At 41.9% G+C, this 25,203-nt stretch overlaps 1 protein-coding gene across 2 annotated transcripts; it reads left to right on the forward strand.

Moving 5' to 3' along the window:
- The first annotated feature begins 5,072 nt into the window (after positions 1-5,072).
- LOC308344835 (adhesion G protein-coupled receptor F4-like) lies at positions 5,073-24,962 on the forward strand. Of its 2 annotated transcripts, none has more exons than XM_080806648.1 (10): positions 5,073-5,396; positions 6,503-6,792; positions 13,520-13,628; positions 14,569-14,623; positions 16,963-17,114; positions 18,078-18,329; positions 19,194-20,573; positions 23,018-23,059; positions 23,512-23,571; positions 24,591-24,962. In XM_080806648.1, exons 3-10 carry the CDS (start codon positions 13,542-13,544, stop codon positions 24,636-24,638), a joined length of 2,076 nt encoding a protein of 691 aa, XP_080662774.1. In that variant the 5' UTR covers positions 5,073-5,396; positions 6,503-6,792; positions 13,520-13,541; the 3' UTR covers positions 24,639-24,962. The 2 variants fall into 2 exon arrangements, with proteins under 2 accessions (XP_080662774.1, XP_080662775.1); XM_080806649.1 differs by having other exon boundaries at positions 5,194-5,396; positions 6,503-6,542.
- The last annotated feature ends 241 nt before the right edge of the window (positions 24,963-25,203 follow it).

Raw genomic sequence — 25,203 nt, forward strand, 5'->3', positions numbered from 1 at the left:
TTGGGAGGTGAGTGCGAAGGAAGGGTGTTCTCAAAGACATGCCACCTGGATGACATTTCTTTTAAAAACATCACAGTGTGAGTTGTTGTAATTAAGAATGATTTCTTTCTTGTTTGAAAGGATTCTTACACAACCCATTCTCACCTGGTATGGTTAGAGTTATGTTCACACTTCCTCTAATGGTTGCACTACTGAAATTTTTGTTGTTGCTGTTAAACAGTGAGGTGTATCTGACAATGCTTATAAGTTAGCCTGATTGAATTTCAGGGGGAGGGAACAGAGATGCCAGTTCTATGTGGCTGCAGTCCCCCTCTCCCATTCCCCATCTCCAGAGCGTGAGGCCAACAATATCTCCACATATCCCACTGTGGCCCCTCTCTTTCCCTAGTGTGAAAAGACCAAGGAATGATCATAAACACTGTCTGTGAGAGGTTTCAGGGATAATGTTGAAGTTAATTCACTTTTGAGGTAATGTCTGAGAGACAGAGACATCGAAACAGAGGAAAGGGGGAAACAGAAGTACAGAGACACTGAGGGGCGTGGTGACTCTGGATTGTAAGAGAGCCACTCAGATATGTGGACATGAGCAGACAAGTCTGCTAATCCTCCTTGCCCATTTCTCTATAGATCTATAGAGAGAAGATCAGGCAGGGAGATGGAGACACCGACCACAGGATACCCCATTCACAGGGAGTCAGAGAGAAGCAGAGAGAGGCCAAGGGTTCCCGAGAGAGACCAGAAAATACAGAAACAGAGATTTATACAGAAACACATAGAGAGTGACAGAGACAGAGCAGAGAGAGATGCAGAGGGAGAGGCACTTGGATATCTAGACCAAGCCTCCCTCTCCCAGCCCAATACATCAGGGCTCCAGTAAGCTGCTGTGGCTGAGACCTTCTGCGGCAGCCCAGGGCCTTGCACAAAGAAAGGGGGCTTTTCCAAGAGGAAAAGAAGTGGTCCAGCTTACAGAAGGACACGGTTTGTAGCTCAGCATTTGTAGGCAACAGAAAACCACCAGCCTGTCCCCTGGCTTCCAGAGTGACTTAAAAGACTCCCACTTGCCAAAGGGATGATACCCAAAGGGGCTTATTGTTCCAGAAAGCGTGAGCCTGTAATGCAGCTGTAGTGAGGCTTCGGGTGTCTCACTGTTCGTACATTAAAGTTGTGATTTTTTTGTTCTTGACAAGGTCATACGTTCCAGGAACGGCAGAGCCCCAGGAAAAATGTGCTTCTTCCTGTCTTCTTGCCTCTGGGGAGTATGAAGGAAGCCTCCCATGGCGTGGTGCTGATGAAGCATGCATGCAGTGTGGGAAGGATGGAAGGCTGCTCTGTCTAAGCTGTTCTGCACTGCTCAACATTTCCCTCCGACAACTGTCAACATGCATATATATATACACCATACGCATATGTATATATACCAACGTGCATATATATGTATATACATATACACCATGCCAGGCATCCCCAAGGGAAGAAGAAGATAAAATGGGCCGAAGCGGGACCTTGGTCCTTTTGGAGCCTCCAGCTCCATGCTGTTGGGCCATGTTTATCCTCAGGAAGAGAGTCTGCTTCATCTTGGCAAAGATGGCCAGGGATGTCACCTGGCTGGCTTCTGTGGGTTGTTAAGGGAGGCGCCCTCATGAATAGTCACCAACAGTTGGGCTGACTCTAAGTAGGTCATTGCTGGTTCTTTGTACAAAAGGAATCCAACTGCTAGCATCGTCCACCTGTCCATATTTAAATGGATTACACAGTTAGCTCAGCTTGGGCTTGAATGCAACTTGGCCGTGAGCCAAGGAAAAACATAGAGCTTTTGAACCAGAAACATGCTCATTGTAAGTGAAGGAGCTTGGAGCCTGGCGTGATGGACCACAGCTAATCTAGGCTTGAGCCAGAGCTGGACACCCGAGTCTGCAGACCTCCAGCTCTGAACTTTCTCCGCAAGACACAGAACCGCTGGGGGACTCTGTCTACTCTGATGATATAAGATTAACCCTCACCAACAATAAGTATTTTTGAAACCAGTGATGAGGAAGGGAGACTATCATATTTCAAGTACAGAGCTGTTCATTTCCTTAACCTTGTAGGTAAACAAATTAACCTTGTAGGTAAACAAATTCCACGTTCAAACAAGGGGCCCTCCGACAGGAGAGCCACACAATAGGTAGAAGCCCCTTTGCGGGGGTGGGGAAGCTCCTTTGCAAAGCAGGCACTCAGGTTGCTGCACCAGAAGAAAAGGAGTGGCTAAAGGAACAGGGGGCAGTGAGTAGCCCCTAATTATCCTACCAAGCAGCCAGTATTAAATGAAGTTACATTACAAAAGGGAAAGTGAGACACACTTTGTGAATCAGTGGGGTCTCTATCTTTTTTACTGTAAGAAACGTTCTCTAAGTAAGGAAGCTTGAAAAAGCAAAAAATACAATAAAAAAAATCAGTAAGACGGTAGAAGGATACACCCACTTGCAGAGTAGGTCATCTTTCAAGTGGCATTGCTTAGCTTGCGACAACAGTCACATTTTTCTCAAATGAAATCAGAAAGGGATTTTAATTTGACATCTCCCTAGTTATTTCTGTCGAGTCTCTTCCAGGGAACAGAGTGGGACAGGCACAGTCCTGGTTTTCAGAACACAGAGATCTCAGTACAGAGAAATGGGACTTACCCAGAGTCAATATGTTGAAGTGAGGACAGAGACTCATGAAGTCAAATAGTTACAGGATTAGAAGTCTAGAAAAACTTTAGAAAAGACTGCATCCAATGGCCCCATTTTATAGATGGGAACTCTGGGCACAAATAAGAAAGAGAGATTGGTATTTCATCTGTATTGTGCATTAAGCACGAAACAGTCCCATCTTGGATGAAAGCATGCTCCACTCAGATGTAGAGCACTTCCTGGGAGGGGATGGCAGTAAAGACTTTCTTTATTACGATTATTATGAACAAAGAAAAGGCCCATGGATGCTAAGAGAAACTCCGGAAGTTTTTGGAAATCCCTCGAAGAAGCCCTGCCCTGTCTCCTGCAGCCCACGATCCCATCTGTCCCCTCCTGAAAGATGATTCTGAACAACACGTTTTGGTTGACTGTGGAAGACCCTGAGTGGAGACATACTCCGTGTCCTACTCACACCTCACAGAGGAAATGACCCAGTCAGGTGGCTCAGGGAGAAATTGGTGCTACCAGTGTCTAAGGCAGATTCGTGGTTAGACGTGTAAGACATGATGATTCTTGGGAAAGTTATTTAAATTCCTTAGATTTTTATTTTCTCACCCATATATTGAAAAAATGGAGTCTACCTCATAGGATTGTTGTAAAGATTAAATGACTATGTGTAGGTAAAAATACCTAGAAGAGTATTTGGCCATTTAAATGTTCACTGTTTTTGTTAAAGTACCTGTGAATTCACTTGCAAACACACGGCCCTGGCCTTGTGTGTGAGTGTAGAGATGGACACACTCATGGAAGTCAGTTCATTGAGTTCTAAATAAAAGAAATTAAGCATTTGATTCAGTCCATCCAGCATCGGGGGGATCAGCCAACAAAATCTGCTGAGCTAACCATCGGACAGTTCTTTGTTCCAGTGTTACCATGTTGCAATACAGACTCTCCTGCCCGGGAAAGACTCCGTAGTTCTATTTAGGGCACATTGTGTCTGAGCTCTGCTTCGCTTTTTGCGTTCTCTCTGAAGTCTTCCCTGATGAGTCCATCCAGAAGTGCTGATGGTCCCCACCTGATTCCTGTAATATTTATAATCTGTGCCACTCACTTTATATTTAGTATTTATTGTGGTTTATTGTTTGTTTGCTTTCTGTCTTTTGGTATGCATATGTTTTCTTTCTCAGATAAGACTGTAAACTTTGGGGACGCCTGGGTGGCTCAGTGGGTTAAGCAGCTGCCTTCGGCTCAGGTCATGATCCCAGAGTCCTGGGATCGAGTCCCACATTGGGCTCCTTGCTCAGCGGGGAGCCTGCTTCTCCCTCTGCCTCTGCCTGCCTCTCTGTCTGCCTGTGCTCACTCTCTCTGACAAATAAATAAATAAAATCTAAAAACAACAACAACAACAACAAAAAAAAAACCTGTAAACTTTGGGGCGCCTGGGTGGCTCAGTGGGTTAAAGCCTCTGCCTTCAGCTCAGGTCATGATCCCAGGGTCCTGGATCGAGCCCCGCATAGGGCTCTCTGCTCAGCAGGGAGCCTGCTTCCCCCTCTCTCTGCTTGTCTCTCTGCCTATTTGTGATCTCTCTCTCTCTCTCTGTCAAATAAATAAAATCTTAAAAAAAAAAAAAAGACTGTAAACCTTTGGGGATTGTGTTACTCACTTGATTTACTCACTCTCTCACTCCCTTTTATATGCCCAAAGTGCAGAGCAGGTGTGTTGCTCATAGAACATGTTCAATAAAGACCTCTGATTACACAACCGTGGGTTTGATGATACTGGCTTTTCAATTCCCAAATGACCCGGTACTTAATGAGCAACCTCAGTAGAAATGACCTAGTTCCACAAATGTGGCCTCCTTAGTCGTCATTACTGTAAAGATGTAACGAAACTGCCTTTCCCTTATTTCTCCTTCATGTCAGCATTTCCCCTGGTGATATTGAAACGGAGGTTTGCATTAGTTTTTGTGGCTCGGAGGAACTATGGAAATAGGAGACAGTAGAGTCGGGATGTGTGGGCTTTGGTGGTGAGAGAGGAAATCCAGCCTTGGCTACTCTGTCAGAAATCAGACCACATGAAGTTTCCAGTAAGTGGAGACTGTGCCTTCTGTGACTGAATTCCCATGGTTATGGCCCGCGGCTCACTAAGAACTCTTGGACCAGTTATTAAAAAATAAAACAAAAATCTCTTTGGTGAAGGTAGGGATTAGATCATGATTTACCGATCCATTTCCTAGCCAGTTTTAACCCAAGCTCAACACCGACATAGGCAAACTGTGATCGCCCTTAAAAGTCTTCATTCACAAGGGCCCAACTTTGCATTTTATCCCTCGTGTTCTAATTACATTGGTGCCGTAGATGCAGCCTGGTCTCATGTGATCGTCTGAGATAAAGATGAGGAATTAAAGCACAAACAAGTGACTCATTTTAATGGATTTACTCCAGACAGGAGAAACCTGTAATTTCTCTTAGGCGTGCTTGATGGACCCATCGTGGAGTGAATCACAGACTTACACAAGCCTTGAAACCCCGGGCGGTTTTACAGTTCTCAGATAGGCTTCTCACAATCGGCGGCTGGTTTGCACCGGGCCCTCTCGGATTTCTCTTTGAAAAATGGAGAAGAGGCATCACAGGCGCTGAAGGGGGACCATGGGACCTGCAAGGGGAGGCACCCGGGATGGTGGGGCACAGTGGCTGGAAGCTCGGTGCCAACTCTCCTGTCTGGCTGCTAGCTTTCCGGGATGCGGTGAGTACCCATGCCAGGAGCAAACCTTCCTCTGACTGAAGACTGGATTGGTTTTGCGTGTATTCTGGAATGGGGAAAATGCACGATTTCTGGTGGTATTCTCTGGAGTGCTTGATTCTGCAGGAAGCCTTCCTGACATTATTTAGAAGTTGGCTAGCTCAAGGTTGAAGTCCACCCTGGATCTCTTTTACATTTGTTTTCCTTTAAGAAGTCATTTGTCAGGATCTAATTGCTCACTCCCAGGAGTGAAAATGCAAAGCACTTTGTCAGGCAATTTGACTCTGTTTTCTGACTGTCACTTTGCTTGATGAAGTGGATAAGCAAACCAGCTTTCAATTCCCTTCCTTTGGGCTGAACGTAAAGATGTATATAAATTATTATAAAGCATTTCGTTAGTAGTTTTCTTCTTTTTTAAAATATTTACTTATTTATTTATTTGACAGACAGACAGATCACAAGTAGGCAGAGAGGCAGGCAGAGAGAGAGGAGGAAGCAGGCTCCCTGCTGAGCAGAGAGCACGATGCAGGGCTCCGTCATAGGATCCTGAGACCATGACCTGAGCAGAAGGCAGAGGATTTAACCCACTGAGCCACCCAGGCGCCCCAGTAGTTTTCTTCTTATAGTGAGGCTGACAAAGCTGTCTTTATATCAACTTAAAAGGAAACATTTCCTCTAGTGATGGTTAAACTTTTTTGCAAAGGGCATCAACCCTTGTTTTGAGTGGTCTACTGTACACCATTTAATCACCTATATTCCTTGTCCTCTGAGGACAATTGTGACCTTTCAAATGTGTGTTGTAAGGTGCTTTTGTGTGTGTGTGTGGTGTGTGTGTCAGCACTTCAGTGACCTTTCTTCCTGGAGCCAAGCGATCACCCAGTTGACCAATTACTTTAAAATCCTGTAAGTCTTGAGAGAGTTGGTGAGAGGCTAGATACCTTCCAGCTCTGAAATCGTGTGATTCTTCAAACGTAACAGTATTTGAACCAGACTGCCGTTCTCAGAAAAGATACTGAGCCACAAAGAGATTGGCTGGAAGCCATCTCAAATAGCCTAGGATAAGACGCTTGTGATTCTAATAGACCTTTTCTATCTTTCTTTCCCCCAAGGCTCTTTATGACACTGCTCCGCCATGGCAAGGGACAACTGGTAAGAGTGACTGAATCCGTTCTGTTACGGAGGCCAAGCAACACGCAAACAACGTGTTTAGCCGTCTGACTCTATAATCAGCTCTAATTACCCCAGCGGAGTAGATGGGACGTACGGTTATGAAATTCGGCTGAGGGGAACACAACACGCACACCCCAACATGTAGGTCAGCAGTCTCTGAGTTCCTCACCCTCCGTTAACCTCTCTGAACCAGGCCTTCCCATCGAAGGGATTGGCCAACGAGTGTGAGGTGAGTTGCTGCCTAGAAGGTGAGCCAACAAGTGGAAGGCTCCCCCCCCCCACGCCCCCTCACGTTGGAGCGAAGGTCATGGAGGGGAACACTTTGAGACAGTGTCCCCTCCGTGGGCAAACATCCTCACCCAGCTTACCTTGGGGTGTTCTGTGTAAAGGCGTTTGAGAGATCAGGGCTTCCAATGCATTCTTCCCTTCCTGACTGCGGTTACTGTTCCCAGGCTTACCTTTTTAAATTTGCTTTGAGAGTCCTGATGCTAGCTCTCACGCGGCGTGTCCGGGCAGGTGGGGAGCGCCTGGGTTGCATGACTCATATCCTACAACCCCATTCTAGGGAAGATCAGAAACAAGCTCCGGGACCCAGGCAGACTCATTGTATTTCTTGATTCCAACTCATTCAGAAAGCCAGCTCTTAGTGCAAGGGAGGTGGGACGAATAGGAGATGGTGTGTCAGAACCGCTGGGGTCTTCTAGGTCTGTTCAAGAAAGGGCTTTGTGAGTTCTGACCGTGGAGACAGGGCAGAAAGGGTGCTCGCGCTGCCATGCCGGGAGCAGACATCACTCATCTGGTGTGGCATTGTCTCTTGCCGAGCCTAGACAGGACCTCACAATCCTTTTGCACAGAGGCTCCAAGCAGTATAACAAGGAGGTAGGTTGGGAGCATGTCTACTTAAATCACTAGATTCCAAAAGGATCTAGAGTAGCACATATACTCACCTCTCCCTCTAAGGTCGAGAACTTGCCTTGCGATTTTAAAACAAAGACTTCCAAAGTTGGTATCCTTCTCTGTGGGGCCATTCACTTATTCATTCATTTATTGAACACATGCTGATCGGGTAGCTATTACCACTCTTACACTCTGCTGGGTGCTGGGGACCGAGAAATATCCCTTCCTGTTCACCTCCTAATGACAACATGATTTTTTTGGTTGGGGGGAGGTCTATTCTGTTGGGTGTGGGCTAATTTCTCTCAGGCTCTGGGGCTGGGAACACTAGCTCTTGTGCTCTTTTGCCCTTTGTCATCAGGGCTTGGAGCACAGGCAGTGATGCGGGAGGCATCGCTTGCTGGGAGTTCTCTGGGGAGGGCTATCCTGAGTCACATGACCTCTGGGACCCTTCAGTCTAGCTACATTGTCCTCCTAGCCTCGGGGGCCAGCAAAGGTGATTTTCTCTCTCTCTTTCTCTCTCTGAAGTAATCACTCTGTTAGAGAAGAGTCTGGCTTCCTTTCAGTGGCCTAGAATTGCCTATTACCAAGTGAAAGACAAAAGTGGCTGGTAGTGGGCAATTCACACTTTAATGAGGATGCACAGAGGGAGAGAGGCAGGTTAGGGAAGCAGGAAGGAGGAATTTGGGATGCTACTTTTCCAGTACCTGAGAAGCTGCCAATTCCAGGTAGCTCGTTGCTTTTAATCTCTGAAATAGGCCAACTCTCAGGCACTTTGGGAACAAGATACAGGGCGTGTTTCTTTGTAAATGTCAGGTAACTATTCATCTAATCGCCACAGAAGACTCAGGCATGAGTTCTGCATCTTGTTTTCTCTTCTTCTTTTTAATTATTCATTTCTGAGTCTGCCTTCCCCTTCCTGGGATCATCCCAGACACCTGAGATGTCTTTCATCCCTGCCTTTCCTCACCTCTCCACCCAGAGACTCATGTGTCAGGATGATTCTGACTCTTCTCACTGTTAAAGATGACCTATCCATTGCCTCCTTCTTTCAGGATTCCCTAAGTTCAGGTCTGTTACTCTCTGAGGCGCTACTTTGGGTCCCAGGGAGTGGCCTCCCAGGCAGGTGTTAGCATAGGGGCTGGCACATGGTAGGTGTCCAACAACTGCACGTGTAGTCTGAGTCTGGATACACTAATGTGTTCCAGGATGACACATGGTCCTTGAACAGCAGCCTTAAATTCCCCCCGAGCACTTTGGATGAGAAGGTAAATTTGGTACAACCAGAGTGGAGCAGTCTTTTCACCACAAGGATTCCCAGAAACTCTGCTATGCATCCATATATATATGAGGGGTGGGCAGGGTGGGGTGGTTGGTGCAGAGACACATGGTTTCTCCAACTGATCTGACCATGGAATCCCTTAGTCTGTTACGAGACCAGTGTTCCACAGAAACCCACTTCAGGACACAATATCTTGGGCAACCTCAACTGACACCAAGCTCTGAATGGTTTGCCTTACTAAATAAAACAGGCAGTTTTCCTGAAATCACAGAACATTTAAGTCAGTGTAGGGTCACGTTTTTCTTCCATTCTTCTAAAATTCAACTTTGGTGCCTGCTTCAAACTTGACAAACAAGTGGGAGGTAGTAAGTGTCCACTCTAGGCATACAGCACTATTCTGTCAGGATTACTGCTTATTCTTTTTATGTTCCCCCACCGTGTACTAGGATCTTGATTTAAATAGCCAGGGACAGTTTTTCCAACAAACCATTTTTCCTGCCACCATACCTGAGGGGTTTAGAGAAGTAGCAATCTTATGAAAATGCAGTTTTGTTGTTAAACTGAACACACTATAAAGCCAGGGGTCAGTGAATGGCATGAAGGTCATCTTAGCATACTGGACACAGAATAACTCTGGGTTCTCCATGGAGGAGAGGACCAGGCCTTGACTCCAGCACTCTTTACTAGGAACTAGTAGACCCCTGGGCCAGGCAAGTTGTCCTTACTACGTTCACATCTGAAAGCGGCTTCTTTCAGTACTGTCTGTGTTTTTGCCAATGTCCTTTTGGACAATCCACTCTTGTCACATGTATTTAGATTTTATGTCCTTGTTCTTTTCTTCATTCTTTCAAGAGGTCACTTGTTACCTGTAGACACTGTGCTGGGTATTAGAAAAATACCAAATATATATATTTTAGGTTTATATTTGTATTCAGTATTTTTTTTTAAGAGAGGGAGAGAGGGAAGCTTGAACTGGCTCCACGCCTAGTGTAAAGCCCAACACAGAGGTCAATCTCACAATCCTGAGATCGTGACCTGGGCCAAAATCAAGAGTCAGATGCTTAACCAACGGAGCCAACTAGGTGCCCAGAAATACTTTATATTTGCAGAAAATTTTCAGTTCAGCATTATGCAAAATGCAAAGTCCACTTTAATTATTAAGTCTTTATCAATGGTGAATCTAAGTATGTTTCTTCCATTCTGTTCTATAAAATATCAGCCTCTGATTATGAATTATGCCAGATATACTTCTTTTTATTTTTCAATTCCCCATTTCAGAGCTCCAAAGCTCTGGCTCATTGTGCTCTGCAGAACGCTCTGGCTTTTGGCTTCAGCTATCTATATCGTGGTGGGACAGATTCCATTCTATTCTTTTTCGTGAGAGCAGAAAAAACACGTTTGGAGCTACCTTGAAAACATTTCTCCATCTGACCCATCCTTACCAATCAAACTAGGCAAAAATAAGAATGCTGTGCCTCCTCTTGGGTAACATTATTAAACATCTCCTCCTTCCCACTTGTAATAATTGAGGGAACTTTACCATATAATTATCATATAAAGTAGTAGATGGGTTACATACACCAGACTATAAGAACATGAATGATGAAATCTCAAGTTAATTAACCAAAACTCTCCAAACAGCTAATTATGCTCAGTTCAATGTTTGTGTTTCATGTGGTCATGCTTATGATTTCACACTACATATAAGTGATCTGTTAGTAAGTTTCTTCTTAGGAAAAAAAGAATGTGTCATTATTTCATCATGTTCCACAAAGAGCATAATGATCTACAGAAAATGCCATGCCTAGTGGATCCTTTAGTCCCCAAACACTTTCAGGAGCTGTGGACTTACAGAGGTCCTACCACTGCTCAGGAAAACAGTTTTGAACTTCCTAAACCACATCACATCACATCACATCATTGTGCCAAATGCCTGACTTTCTTCCAGCAAGATTAACTTTAAGTTCTTATATTGAAAAGCGTGGACAGTAAAATGCTTCCTTCTAAAGCCTTAGATAGCAGGCATCATTCCTTATAAGTGGCCTCCTGTTGGTTTGTCTTCACCCATTTCACTGTGCGTTTCAAACCATTGCTCTCTAGGTGGAAGAAAATTGCATTTAACTTCAGCATCCATCCTATTATTTGGCTCTGAATGTAGGTGTCTTTTTTCCCCAATTGCGTGTACCTTGGGAAGAACATTTCGATAGATTGTGAAAAAGTAAAGAGGAAGGACCAAAGAGACCACTTCAGTGGGAGAAGTGAACGATTTTCAACTTGATAATGAAAATGAATCGTCCATTCTGTATTTCTATTTCTCAAATTGCAGGTTACAATCCATTAGAGGGTTGTGGATTCAATTTAGTGGGTGGCAACCAATTTCCGAAAGAATGTCAGATAGAGTGGAATGCAAGATAAAAATCATGGACAGAGCAGAGAGTGTCTTGCTCATAGGTGGAAAGGATAAGAAATATATAAAACCTTTTAAAATATAAAAAATTATGTATTTTCCAGTTTTATGTATGGATACCTATATACATACATACATATGTCTGTACACATTGAGTCACGATATAAGATCTGTTTTATTACTGTGTCAGGATAAAAATTTTGGAAAGGCACCAGGGTATATGTGAAATATACAGATAGATCTAAGACAACTTATATTGGTTCTTCTGGTATTTCCTTTTATGATGATGGTTAAAAATCTATCCTAAATAATATTAATATTGCAAATTGCTTAGGGTGCCCATCCACCAATTTGCTGCATACATGAGAACTTCTTTCCACCAACTCATGTAAGATCTTGAATTCCACACACATACCCCAGCAATTATGCAAATCCATTACCACACTTTGCCTGTCATTCTGCCATGTTTCCTTTCCCTTGCTCAGACTTGCTCTACAAGATGACAGTGTAAGTCCAAATACGTCTCCCCACTCATTGGTTAGGAACTCAAAGAATTTTAAGCTCAAAGACAACTTGGAAGCCTTCCTGTAAGTGCCTGTGGCTCATCCTCTCATGTGAAGGCTCACTGCAGTCATGAAAGACCATCTCAGTCTTGACTCCACCCAGGAAAGATCTGACGATCCCTGATCAGTGAGTTTTCTTTGCTCCCTGGCCACAGATTGCTTGGTGAGCATAGATGGATCAGAGTTAGTTCACCTTCATTACAACATAAAGGAATTTGCATTTGGGGCGGCTCAGTTTCTGCTTGGCCTTATTCACTAGCTAGAGAATGTAGCTGATCACTCTTCCCACTATTGGTTTGACTTGTCTGAATTCCCCACTGGACATCCTTTCTGGAAATGACAGCACCCTTTACTTCCCTATCCCCAACATCTGGCACAGTTTCTGACAAATAGGAGCCACCTGATAAAGGGTGGTTGAGAGAATGAATAATCATCCCACATTTTATGAAATGGATGGGAAAGAAAATAGGCTCAGCAAATGTCAAATAGCTCATTAATAGCATAAATGTGATTGACAACTTAGCTCATGCTGAATCTAAAGTCCATGACATTTTTACTTTGCTGCATCTATACTACGAGAGAATTATTCTAAGGAACTTTGCTTCCAATAAATGGTCTTAGTTTCCGCTATCCTGTAAGAGAAGTATGGTGGTGATGATCAAATCATGATGATGTTGATGAACTTCAACTGTGACGGAGATGCTTTTTGGAGGTTTGTCTTCGAAAGGTAGAACTAGTAAGAAAGAGGCATTATCAAAAGAAAAATAATTGTAACTGTGTGGTGACAGATGTTATCTAGACTTACTCATCATTTTATAAAAATACAAATATCAAATCACTATGTTGTATGCTTGCAATTAACACAATGTCACATGTCAATTATATATTAAAAAGAAGAAAAAGGGCAAGAAACAGAGATATAGCCAAAGAATAATTATCTTTTCATGCTTCTAGTTTCTCTGTATAACAGTTGATCCATCTATAAGAGAGAATCTCAGTGCTTGCTCCAATAACAGACGATAGTGTGTATTCATTTCATTTTAAGTTCCTTGACCTCCTTTGGCCAGAGAGACAGTACATTGTAGAACAGTAGTTCTCAGCTGGGAGGAATTTTCTCTCCCAGGGCACATTTGCCCATGACAGACATATTTGGCTGTCACAGCTAGGGAGGAAGCTGTTCCTGGCATCTAGTGGGTTGAGGTCAGAGATGCTACTGCACATCCTACAATTTACAGGACAGCCCCCAACAACAAAGAACCATCCATCCCCAAAATGTCAATAGAACTATTGCTGAGAGATCCCATCCTAGAACTTGGCTTTCCAGCTGTACCACCTGGGTCGAACCCTTGGCTCCACCACTTTTTATGGTCACTTTGTACCTTAGCTTCTCCACTAATAAAATGAAAATGGTAATACTGTCTTACGTCATCTGATTAAATGAATTAATGCAAACAAGGAGCTCAGAAAAGTGATTGGTAAATAAAGATTCTTGATAAATGTTATGATTAAAGAAAATCGTGATTCAAATAGTCAGAAATGATTCCTTGGTGAACGTACATCCTTCCTAGTGCTTCCATCACTTCTGTCTATTGTTTGTAGACAAGTTGCCAGTTGAAGGAAAGTCTTTTCCTTTTTTTACACGTTAGCTGGTTTGAAAGTAGATATTGGTGTCCTTTCTGGAAGCAGGATGTTTTGGTATGGACATCTCAGAGTACCCAATAGGGTCACCAAGGGGTTTATTAGTCGGCTAAGTTTTGTGTTGTCTGGCCTTATCAACTCCACCTGAATCCTCTTTCATTCTGTATTGCAGGTGAAGATCCTAATGTGTGAAAATGAAGTCCCAGGCAACCATGATTTGCTGTTTAATGTTCTTTCTGGGCATAGAATGTTCTCACTATAAATCCAAGGTCCACATAAAAGTAAGTTTGATCCATTCTCAAGTGGTCCCATGAGAAATCTGCCAGTTCTCCTAGATGAGTTAAATTTATGACAAATAACAGGATCTTGAATAAAATTTCAAATGACTACAATTTTACTCTTGGAGATATATATATATATATATATATATATATATATATATTTTTTTTTTTTTTTTTTTTTTTAAGGGAACAAAGAAAAGTTGAGAGGTGGCTGGGCCCTGCAACAGTATATTTGCATGGTGCAACAGAGCACAACAGTATAATAGAAAAATCACTTTGCAAGCCACAGAGAACATAGACAGGCAGCTGTTGGGAGGAGGAATACTAGCCTGACAGGTAGCATTTCAGCTCCAGACCTTACCTTTGCTTCTCATTAGCTGCATAAGTTGTTTTGCTTTTTTGAGTCTTAATTTCCTTATCTATAACATAAAGGGAATTTTTTTCTTTTAGATAATTTTTATAGTCCTTTATAGCTGCAGAAGAGTTTGTGATTCTATTATTATCACCTAGTGATTATTCCTAGCATCTGCTCATTTCTTCCTCTCTGGGGATCTATGGTATCTGGTGGATTATATTAGCTTCATTTCATAGTTACAGTTAATACAGATGGAGACTGGCTTAACATTATGATTACTACATCTCTTTTCTCCCTGAGTACTTGAGCTTCCCAAAATAGGTACCCAATCCACTAACCTGACCCTCAGGGCCCAAATGACCACTGGCAAGATTCTAGCCCTCCTCAGAGGAGGGTTTATTCTCTGTCTGTGCTCACCTCCATGCTTCTGTCTGCAAATTTCTGTGACATCACATGCAGACCTGGTGTAGTTTTCTTCTGAGTCATGAACACATTTTCTCTTCATCTCCACATGGAGCCTCTATGTTGAGATAAGCAAGGAGAGTTTCACGGTAAAGAGGATCTTTGGGAATTTGTGTTTTACAGGATGGAGATAAACTTCAACATCCTGAAGGGAAACTCAAGACTGGAAGGATACAAGGTAGGTGTCTACAGAAGAGTGTTCTTCCATAGGGAGACTGGGCAGAGTGAAGGAAAGGCATGGATTTGGCAGAGCACGTCCCCACACCACAAGCTTTCAAATGGAGTAACAGTCTCTAACAAGTTCTCATTGTTTACCAGTATTGACAGACTTTCTTACAATTATACCATTATCCATGGCATAGTCAATGACCCAAGTTGACAAATTATTCACATGCGTTCTAGAGTAGAAGACAAGTGTTTACTTTAAAACCCCAAAGGGAAATCTGTTTGAACTAATCAGCTAATAAGAGGCAGAAGAGGGAAAAGGGCAGAATTCATTCCTTCGTGCGAAGGTATTTTCAGAATGTTTAAATGTATGTTACACGCTGGTGCTGAGAAGTCTACTGAAGTGATGTAAGATAGGTATAATGTTGGTGAGATGGGTTACTCTCAAAAACTCAGAAATAAACAATGGAGATAGTCATTACTAGCGAGATAATGAAATCACGTGGTTCTTACCCAAATAGCAGAGATCACTGGATTCTGCACAGATATGGCCAAGTATATTATTAACAACAAATACATCTATACATTGATGTGGACTTGAGAAAAGAGGGAGAGAGATGGCTAACCTTCATTGAGCATTTTTGGCAAAACTGATTGAAGGGCTGAACAGGATGCTCACTCATTCAAGTTTGTAACAAGTCTGTGGCATCACCTCCAAACTGTATGGATGAAGAAATTGAGATTCACTGAACTTAAATGACTTTGCAAAACCAGGGACAGTGGGTAGGTGGTAAAGAAAAATGCAAACTTTCTTGTTTCCTTTCTCTATAAATGGAGTCATCCGCAGAGCCTCCCTTGACTCACAGACAGTCACCACATCTTATTGATTTCAACACCTTACTAGCTTCCACTAGGATCTACTTCTGAAAAGTAGTTCCTTCTTCTTGGGAATACTTCAACACCTTCATTCTTGGGCTCCTTGCTTCAAGTCAATCCACTCTACTCATAAGCCGAATTAAGCCTGCCGCCAGGTTTTAGAAATGAAGTTTTATTGGAACACAGCCATGCCCATTTATGTACATATTATCTTCGATGGCCTTCATGCCACAAAGGCAGAGTTAAGTAGCTGAGAAAGACCACCTGGTTTACAGTGCTGAAAATATTTATACTCTGGCTAGTTTTCATATTTAGCAAATAAAAATACGGAATTCCTCACTGAACTTAAAAATCAGATAAACAATGAATGATATTGCATGTGTCATACAAACATTAGAAACATTAGAAACTTATTCATTGTTTAACTGAATATTTTCAGTTGATCCCTGTTATTCATGGACTCTGCATTTATAAATTCTCCTATTCATTGAAACTTATTTGTGACCCCCAAATCACTACTCACAGTGCTTTCTGGATCATTCATAGACAGAAAAAAACCTGAATTAGCTAAGGTACAAGTTTCCCGCCAAACAAGATGGCACTCTCTCTTCTTGTTCTAGCTGTCCTACTATAAACAAGTGTTGTTTTTGTGGCATTACTAATGCCATATTTTTGCATTTTTTGCTTTTTGTTTGTGATTTTGCCATTTAAAATAGCCCTGACTATAGTTCTGAAGAGCTGTCTGGTGTTCCTAAGGAGGCTGTGATGTGTCTTAAAGAGAAAATTCATGTGTTAGATGAGCTTTGTTCATGTGCTCTTATGAGTTATGGTACCATTGGCCATGAGTTCAATGGTAATGAATCAACAACATACATAAAGTGTCTTTAAATAGAAACACACATAAAATGAGCTCATATATTAATCAGTTGATAAAAATGTGAGGAAACGCTTGTAAGAACCTGCCTTGATTTCCCCTTATTCGGTGTTTGTGGAAGCAACTCCATGACCGTAACTATTGCAAATAATGAGAATCAATTGTGTCTGAAAATAAATTTACTGTTTAACTGGACTTTCTGTATTTTATCTGGCAACTCTATCATGGCCTTTATGGAAAATTTTACTGCCTTCTGCTCTATGCTATTGTTAATCATCTTTCAAAAACAAATCTAATCATGTTTTCTGGTGACCCCCATATTAGCACAGAATTCCAAGTCCTTCATGTCTTGACTCCTGCTTCTCTCCCATCCTCATCTCTTGCCCCACTGCCCTCAGCAGCTCTAAACTAGCCTTTCTGTCTGACCTCCGACCCCTCCTCTCCATGTGCTGTTCACCCTGCCTGGCACACCTTGCTTGGTGCTGTTCAATGTCACCTCTTCTGGAAAGCAGGCAATCCCCAAACCCCTAGAATGAGTTAGCTGCCTCCGTCAGAACTCAGTAATGCTAATTAGGCCCCCTCCTCTCTCTCTTGCTTTTCAGAGAAATGCCAGGGACCTTGCATCATGGCGTCCAATTGCAGCCAGCCCTGTGCTCAGCACTTTCGTGGAGAAATAGGATTTACATGTCATCAAAACAAGTGGCAAAAGTCAACTGAAACATGTACAAGCCTCTCCGTGGAAACACTCTTTAAGGTGAAACATTTGCATATTATTGGCTTCCAGGGCTAATTTCTCAGGAAACCGTAGAGGCATTTTCCTGTGTTCTGTTCCGCACGACAATAAATCTGATTTAGACTCGGGAAAATGGCAGATTGTGGGAAATTGGTCTCTTCTCCTTCCTTCCTTGCCCAAATTCTCAGATACTCTCCCCCCTCCTCACTCTCTCTTTCTCCCTCTCAGCACCTTTTCTTAAAAAACTCATTCACGCAATGGTAAATGCTTAGAGGTTAAAGTTTGAGTTTTGACCTCAAATTTTAGAGCTTAAAGTTTGAGATGGATTTGTGTGTACCTTCGCCTTATTATTGAATTCTAAACTTCTTGACATTACAATTTAGCATCCTTTGACCTGCCAACCTCCAAATCCATCCCCCCCTCACACAAATTTCATGAGACTCCCCTTTCAAAAAGTTAAAATAAGTAGACAGATTTTGTTTTTAGAATTTCTTCACATCTCTGGAGAAAATGTCTTGTTATCACACTTGGGTTAAAACCACTATCCTGGGGCGCCTGGGTGGCTCAGTGGGTTAAGTCTCTGCCTTCAGCTCCGGTCATGATCTCAGAGTCCTGGGATTGAGCCCTGCATAGGGCTCCCTACTCAGTGGGGAGCCTGCTTCCCCCCCACCCCCGCCCGCCTGCCTCTCTGCCTACTTGTGATCTTCATCAAATAAATAAGTAAAATCTTAAAACAAACAAACAAGCAAACAAACCATCCTGAAAGTGATAGGTCAGTATCCTGATCTCAGTGACAATTTTGATGGAACGCTTGTCTGGGTGTGACTCCATCCTACTCTCTCTGTCTTTCTTGGCATCTAAACCTCTTTTTAGTACCACTTGCTTTTCTGTTTTCCCCACGTGGTGTTTTTGTGCCTTAGCTCCTTTATTCTGAAATATGTTAGGTATTTCATCATTTTTGAACAATTTTTTTTTTTTAAATAGGACTTCAGTAGTGCATCACGCCTCTCCCTAGCAGCAGCATCTGTGCCTGTTCACGTTCTTGATTTTCGAGCTCCAGAACCCGTGGAGAGTGTAGCCCAAGGAATCCTCAGGAACTGTCCAATTGATTATGCCTGCATACTCGATGTTGTGAAGTCATCAGAAGCCACGTCTGGAAACATCGCTTTCATAGTGGAGTTACTAAGAAATATTTCTACAGACTTGTCTGATAATGTTACCCAAGAGAAAATGAAGGTATTCTTTGACAATTTCATTTAAAAAACTGGCAGGCTTCTTTTCTGTTTTTTTAAACCAAATCTTTCATTTTAACAGTTTCAGATGTGCTTTTCAGGGTCCAAAGTATGACAGCCACAGCAATCATCACAACGATAGGCCTTTTATTTCAATTTTGCAGGTCGATTCACTCTATCTTATGTAAGTTTTCAAGAAGTTAGCACATTTTTTATACATGTTTCTGTACAGACTTACTAGTTTCAAGAAAATGTCCCGAAAGGATGGCTGTGAGCAAGAGTGTGTCTACTCCAGTGTTGGCCAAATTTCATGCTGTAGAACATCATTATTTTGAGAAATGTTAATGGAGGTTTTGTTTCTACAAGGGAGATCTGTGCATAGCAGATGTAGAAATTCTGGGTTAAACAAAGTTAAGCAGGTTTCCTTCTGGCAGGACTTTTTAGAACTTTTCATGTGTTAATGAAGTTTAGCCCTCTTTATAAAGGGGGGATTATAGAGATACAGTATTCAGTGTTTCTCAAATTTAGGTTTTTATAGAATTTACCCCCAATTCCCTCCATTAAACAATCAATATCTCATGAGAATCTTGGGTTATATAGACTGCAGTTTGGAAATGCTGTCCCCGGGCACATAATAAAGCAGTAAACTTTATCTATACTTTTTATTTTATTTTAATGATGGTTTTACTGTACTTCCCTCTCTGAAGGCCTCTTAGCATGAGATTCCAATAAACAGTGAATTTGAAGAGCAACATGTCAAAGAAGATCCCATCACTTGAACTCGAGAAATTTCAGGGTTTAGAGATTGACTTTCGACACTAATGTGTAAATCCTTAGCATAACTTCCATTTTTTTTCCTCCACTGCAGAGTTATAGTGAAGTGGCCAACCACATCCTTGACACAGCAGCCATTTCAAATTGGGCTTTCATTCCAGACAAAAATACCAGCTCGGATTTGTTGCAGTCAGTGAATTTGTTCGCGAGGCAACTCCGCGTGCACAATGAATCCGAGAACCTTGCGGATGAACTCTTCATTCAGGCGAAAGGACTTCGCATCAACCACAATACCTCAGAGAAAAAGTTCAATTTCTCCGCGAGCATGAACAGTACAACAGAGGGTATCTTAGGAATGATAGAAATTCCCAAGCAAGAGCTGGGGAAGCTGTCACCAAATGCATCCCAAGCCATCAGCATAGCCTTTCCCACCTTGGGGGCCGTACTGAAGGAAGTCAGCTTGCAAAATGTGAGTCTTCCTAGACCTGTAAATGGTCTCGTCCTTTCGGTGATTTTACCAGAGGGACTGAAGCAAGTCTTATTTACCTTTGAGAAGATCAACAAATCCCGGAATGCCAGGGCCCAGTGTGTTGGCTGGCACTCGAGGAAAAGGAGGTGGGATGAGAATGCTTGTGAAACCACGCTGGAGATCACGAACCGAGTGAAATGCTTGTGTAACTACACCAACATGGTGATGTCCTTTTCCATTCTAATGTCCCCCAAATCTATAGACAACAAAGTCCTGTACTACATCACCTGCATTGGGCTCAGCATCTCCATCTTTAGCTTGATTCTTTGCCTGATCATTGAAGCCGTGGTGTGGTCCCGGGTGGTTGTGACGGAGATATCATACATGCGTCATGTGTGCATTGTGAACATAGCTGTGTCGCTCCTGATTGCTAATGTGTGGTTCATCATAAACTCTAACTTTCACGAAAAGGCCCAGGACTCCAACTGGTGTGTTGCGCTGACATTTTTCAGCCACTTTTTCTACCTCTCTCTGTTTTTCTGGATGTTCTTCAAAGCACTACTCATCATCTATGGAATATTGGTTGTTTTCCGTAGGATGATGAAGTCCCGCCTGATGGCCATTGGCTTTGCCATTGGCTATGGGTGTCCACTGGTCATCGCTGGCACCACAGTTGCTGTCACAGTGCCAGAGAAAGGCTACATGAGACCCGATGCCTGTTGGCTTAACTGGGACAATACCAAAGCCCTTTTAGCATTTGCCATCCCAGCCTTAGTCATTGTGGCCGTGAATCTTGTGGTGGTTTTGGTTGTTGCTGTCAACACTCAGAGGCCCTCTATTGGCAGTTCCAAGTCTCAGGATCTGGCCATAATTATGAGGATCAGCAAAAATGTGGCCATCCTCACCCCACTGCTGGGACTGACCTGGGGTTTTGGAGTAGCTACGCTTATAGAAGGCACTTCTTTGATATTCCATATAATCTTCGCCCTGCTTAATGCTTTCCAGGTAAGTAGCAGGAAAGAGACTTATTTGATTAGTTAATATTATTAATATTTTATTTATAAGATAATATTTTTATTTCATAACTTGTTATTCTGGCTATATGACATATTCTGGCTATATGATTGAAAAATATAGAATGCAAAATGTTCGTTCCATTTCTTTCCATGTCTTGGAGACATTCAGCTGTGGCTCTTCTCACCCTGTTGATTGTCAAGTTGGATTTAGCTGCTCATGCTGGTTGGGTGGGAATCTCCTTCCTTCTGTCCTCAACTGGTCCACCTATATCCCTCCTGAAGTTTCAGTGTTAGAAGAAGTTGACCTTCACTTCTAGAGGACTAGTCTTTGGTCAAAGATGTATGAATCTACACTCACATGGTATGCTTCAAAACAAAGCAGTTTTTATCCCTTTTCAAGCAGTTTAGGAACTCAGTGGAACAGTCATTTCCCATAGGAGGACTAGGCAGGACTTGCCATTCTCTTTGAGTGTTAACCAGTTAGGAGTCCTCATGGCTCATCCCTGTGAAATAAATGGAGGTTGTTCTTTGTTGAAATAGATCTGGCTGTGTGTTGCCTGACCCTAGAAGTGTAACTTTTCTCTGGGTCTCACCCTTCTCCTTAGTAAGACAAAGATTCGAATCTAAAGTCATCTCTCTTTTCCTTTCTCGCTCTCCCATACTTGGTTTGGCAAAATTAACCCTCCAAAAGTTGCTTTACTTTATGTTGGCTACTAGGCTTGTACTTTTGGGAAGCTGTCACTAGCCAGACTGCTTTCCATACCTACGAAGAATAGTAAATTTGGCAAGTTCATATCCTTAATTATGCTTTTCATCAGGGGTTGGCAAACTCCAGCCTGCTTCCTGTTTTTGTAAATAGTTTTACTGGAATAAAGCCATAATCATTTGTTTGCATTTTGCCTATGGCTGCTTTTGAGCTACGGCGGCAAAGCTGAGTAGCAGTAACAGAAACTGTGTAGCCCACAAAGCCAAAAATATTTATTATCTGGTTCTTCACAGAAAAAAATTTTCCAGCCACTGCTTTAAATATATAAATATAACTGCTTAGTAAAGCAGCATGGATTCCTATTAATGTGTCACTATTACTCTATTTAAAGATGTGGTACAAAATACAAAGCAGACTTTTAAGAAATGCCAGCTCAGATCAATCATATATCTTACTCATATGTCTTTAGGAACTATGGAGAACATTTATTTCACTCTTTGCCTTGCATGGCTTTAAAGAGAAATATTTGACTCAGGGTTGTTGTTGTTGTTTTTTTTTTTTTTTTTTTCTTTCCTGAAATCAAAAGCTCTGGGGCTGACATAAATCTCCCCAAATCTTGAAGTTATTTTGGAGACGAATGATCTCATTCTTTTTTTTTTTTTTTACTTTATAACTTAATTAAACCCCAGAAAGTTTTATTGTTTCTTTTCTTTTCTTTTCTTTTTTTTTTTTTTTTAAGACTTTATTTATTTATTTGACAGACAGAGATCACAAGCAGGCAGAGAGGCAGGCAGAGAGAGAGGAAGGGAAGCAGGCTCCCTGCCGAGCAGAGAGCCCGATGCGGGGCTCGATCCCAGGACCCTGGGATCATGACCTGAGCCGAAGGCAGAGGCTTTAACCCACTGAGCCACCCAGGCGCCCTATTGTTTCTTTTCTGAATCACTTCTTTTTCTTTTTTCTTGATAGAAAAATACTGAAACACTTTTAGTTAAATACAATCCAACTTTTCTCAGCAAGCTTTCTCTGTGACTCACATTTAAAAGTGTCCATCTTCTGATTAGTGTTTCTTTGCCATGAAACTCTCCTTGGAAACCCAGCCTTCCTTCCGTTCTCGTGGCAGGATCCAGAATTTTCTTAAACTTCAACTTCCACCATTTAAAATGATTGGCTATCAATTATTGTGACTTTACAGGTAACCAAATAATTTAAACTTCAAAGGACCCTGTCTTTGAGAGCTCTGTAGTTTTCTCTTTTATGCATAAACTTATTCCATCAGCTCAGAGACCCTGCTATTTTGTGACTTTTAACCCCAACTGAAAGTAAACTATAATACAGGTTTCACTGCTCAAGAAACCTTCCATGATTTTCACTTTGAGCTACAGGATTCCATGTCATGTTGTGTCATGTTACTGTTATGATAAGTAAGAACAGCTACTTAATATTTGGAAAGAAGGTAAACACATGTAATAAGGGGGAAAACACCATTCTACATCTGCAGTCATTCAATAAATATCAATAACTGTATTGCACAGACATGAAGGTGACCCTCTTCCTTTGAGGTGCAACCACAGAAAATGTGCCAATGTATTTTCTCTGAATCAGGAAAAGCTGAAGTTTCTAATATCCAATAACTGTCCTTGAAGATATCTAGAAGGGTGGTATTAGAACAACAGTTGGGATGTTGTCTGCCATACCATCCCTCATACTTCTGCTGAATTTTGCAATAGGGGTTCTTCATCTTGCTGTTTGGAACCATTATGGACCATAAGGTAATTTGAATTTGCTTCTCTTATTGTAAACATTTCCATGTGGCTCAGGGTAGCAGGGGGATGGAGCGGTTTTGATCAGAAAGCCTGGTCCATGGGGGTGAATTTATGGGGGTGCTTCAGGCATCAGCTGAGAGGAGGAAAGGAGAGAACTCTATGCTTTCATTTCCTGCACTTAAGTCAATAGGAGGCTGTGTGTGAGTGTATCTAAAAGAAGGAAAACCACTACCTGAATTTTAGTTTTAACTCTAGATCTAATTATAGCCAAAATTTTAATTTTAATCATAAACCTAATTATAACTATACCTCAACTTTTATCCAAGTCTTATTTTTGGCTAAGCACTATGCTAAGCCATCTGATGCTGCTTCTGCCAGGGTTAGTGGTCTTGAAGTTTCAGGACATGGGTCTGCATTTGGGGGATGTTGTCATTTGTTCACTGTTATTGTTTCTTTAGATAAGAGATGCTTTGAGGATGAGGATGTCTTCACTGAAGGGCAGAACAAGGGCCGCAGAGGTAAGCCCTCCCGTTCAGTCTCAATACTGAAGGGTCTGTGTCCTCAGGAGAGTCACACGAGATAAATATAGCTCAGTATTCTGGATTTGTTAGCAAAGAGAATTATCAGGGCACACATTCACTCCTTCATTTCTTCACTAGACAAATGTGGAGTAACCAGCTAAAGCTTAAGGTCAGTAGAATTTTCCAGCTTGGATGTGTTTCATCCTTCTGGACCATTGGATGTATTCTGAGATCTGGACCGTTGATGGGACAACATGAAACAAGGATCATAGACTCATAAAACACCAGAGCTGGGAAGTGAGAGATGAGTCAGAAATGAGATCCTAGTCTAACCTAGTCATTTTATGGGTAAGGAAGCCAAGGCATAGAGTACTTACGAGATTCACCTGAAGCCCAGTTAATCATGAGAATTCACACTGTCCTTGCTTAGGACTCTTTTCAGTAAACCCTATTTTTGGATTGAAGTATATGTATACTTATCGATCCTGACCTTGACCAAGCTATCCATCTTTTAAGGTACCAACTGAAATTGCCATCATTGCCATATTAATTAGAAAGCAGTCATTTACTCAACCAATAGTTTCTCAGTAGGAGCTACTTTCTTAAAAATAAACAAACAAAACATTTTCTGAACACATTGAAAGTCAGTATTTACGGTTAGCTACTATTGGGTGTGACTTTTGTTAGCCTGGTTCATCAATGCTAAGACAGGCATTTTCTTTACCTTTTAACATTTCTGCAGTTGGAATGTATTTTACAATCAGTGGCATGTCATGATTTAATTGGCAAGTTTTTTCTTTCTTTTTCTCAGTGGAACATAAAAAGAATGATGCAGCTAACAATGTTAGTTTCAATGAAATGTTATTTTATTCTGTGTAGCTGTGTCATTTCCAATGCTTGTTTTCATGTTTCCATTTTTACATGTTTAACTCTAGGCAGTCATATACATAAATACAAATAAACTTTTTTCAATGCCATTCCTTACTGAGATCACTGTTACTTTTTTTTCCATTTAGAATGCATCTTTAAGCCCAACCAATGGATCTAAATTAATGAATCGTTGAAGACGAGATGTGAGTATTAAAAACTCAAGGAGAATCTTCGCTTTCAAGTTGTGACAAACTCCTTAATGCCCTTGTGAGCACGCGATTGCCTATGGTGTGATGCAGGAGTGAGACGGGGAGGGAACAGTGGACAGATCTTTTAGAGCTTAGAAACTGCTTTATTGCCCAGCGCATAAATGAAAATATGCACATCTTTAAAACCTATGTCATCTCAGTGTATATGTCTAAATCTTTTTTAAAAGTTTTTATTTAAATTCCAGTTGGTTAACATACAATGTAATATTAGTTTCAGGTGTACAATATAGTGATTCTACACTTCCATACAATAGCTGGTACCCTCCTTCATCCCCGTCACCTATTTTACTCATCCCCCTGACCATCTCTGTCTCGTCACCATCAGTTTGTTCTCTATAGTTGAAAGTCTTTCTTGGTTTGCCTTCCTCTCTTGGTTATCCTGCTCTGTTCATTTCTTTCGTTTCTTAAATTCCACATATGAGCAAAATCATTGTCTTTCTCTGACTGACTTATTCACTTAGCATAATACTCTCCAGCTCCATCCATGTCA

Source organism: Martes martes, assembly GCF_963455335.1.
Source record: "Martes martes genome assembly, chromosome: 6".
In the NCBI taxonomy this organism is placed as follows: Eukaryota; Metazoa; Chordata; class Mammalia; order Carnivora; family Mustelidae; genus Martes; species Martes martes.

Coding starts and splice junctions, on each gene's coding strand:
- LOC308344835 (XM_080806648.1), top strand. CDS start 13,542: ATGAAGTCCCAGGCAACCATGATTTGCTGTTTAATGTTCTTTCTGGGC. Junction 17,115..18,077: donor CCGTGGAAACACTCTTTAAG/GTGAAACATTTG, acceptor TTTTTTAAATAG/GACTTCAGTAGTGCATCACG. Junction 20,574..23,017: donor CCCTGCTTAATGCTTTCCAG/GTAAGTAGCAGG, acceptor ATTTTGCAATAG/GGGTTCTTCATCTTGCTGTT.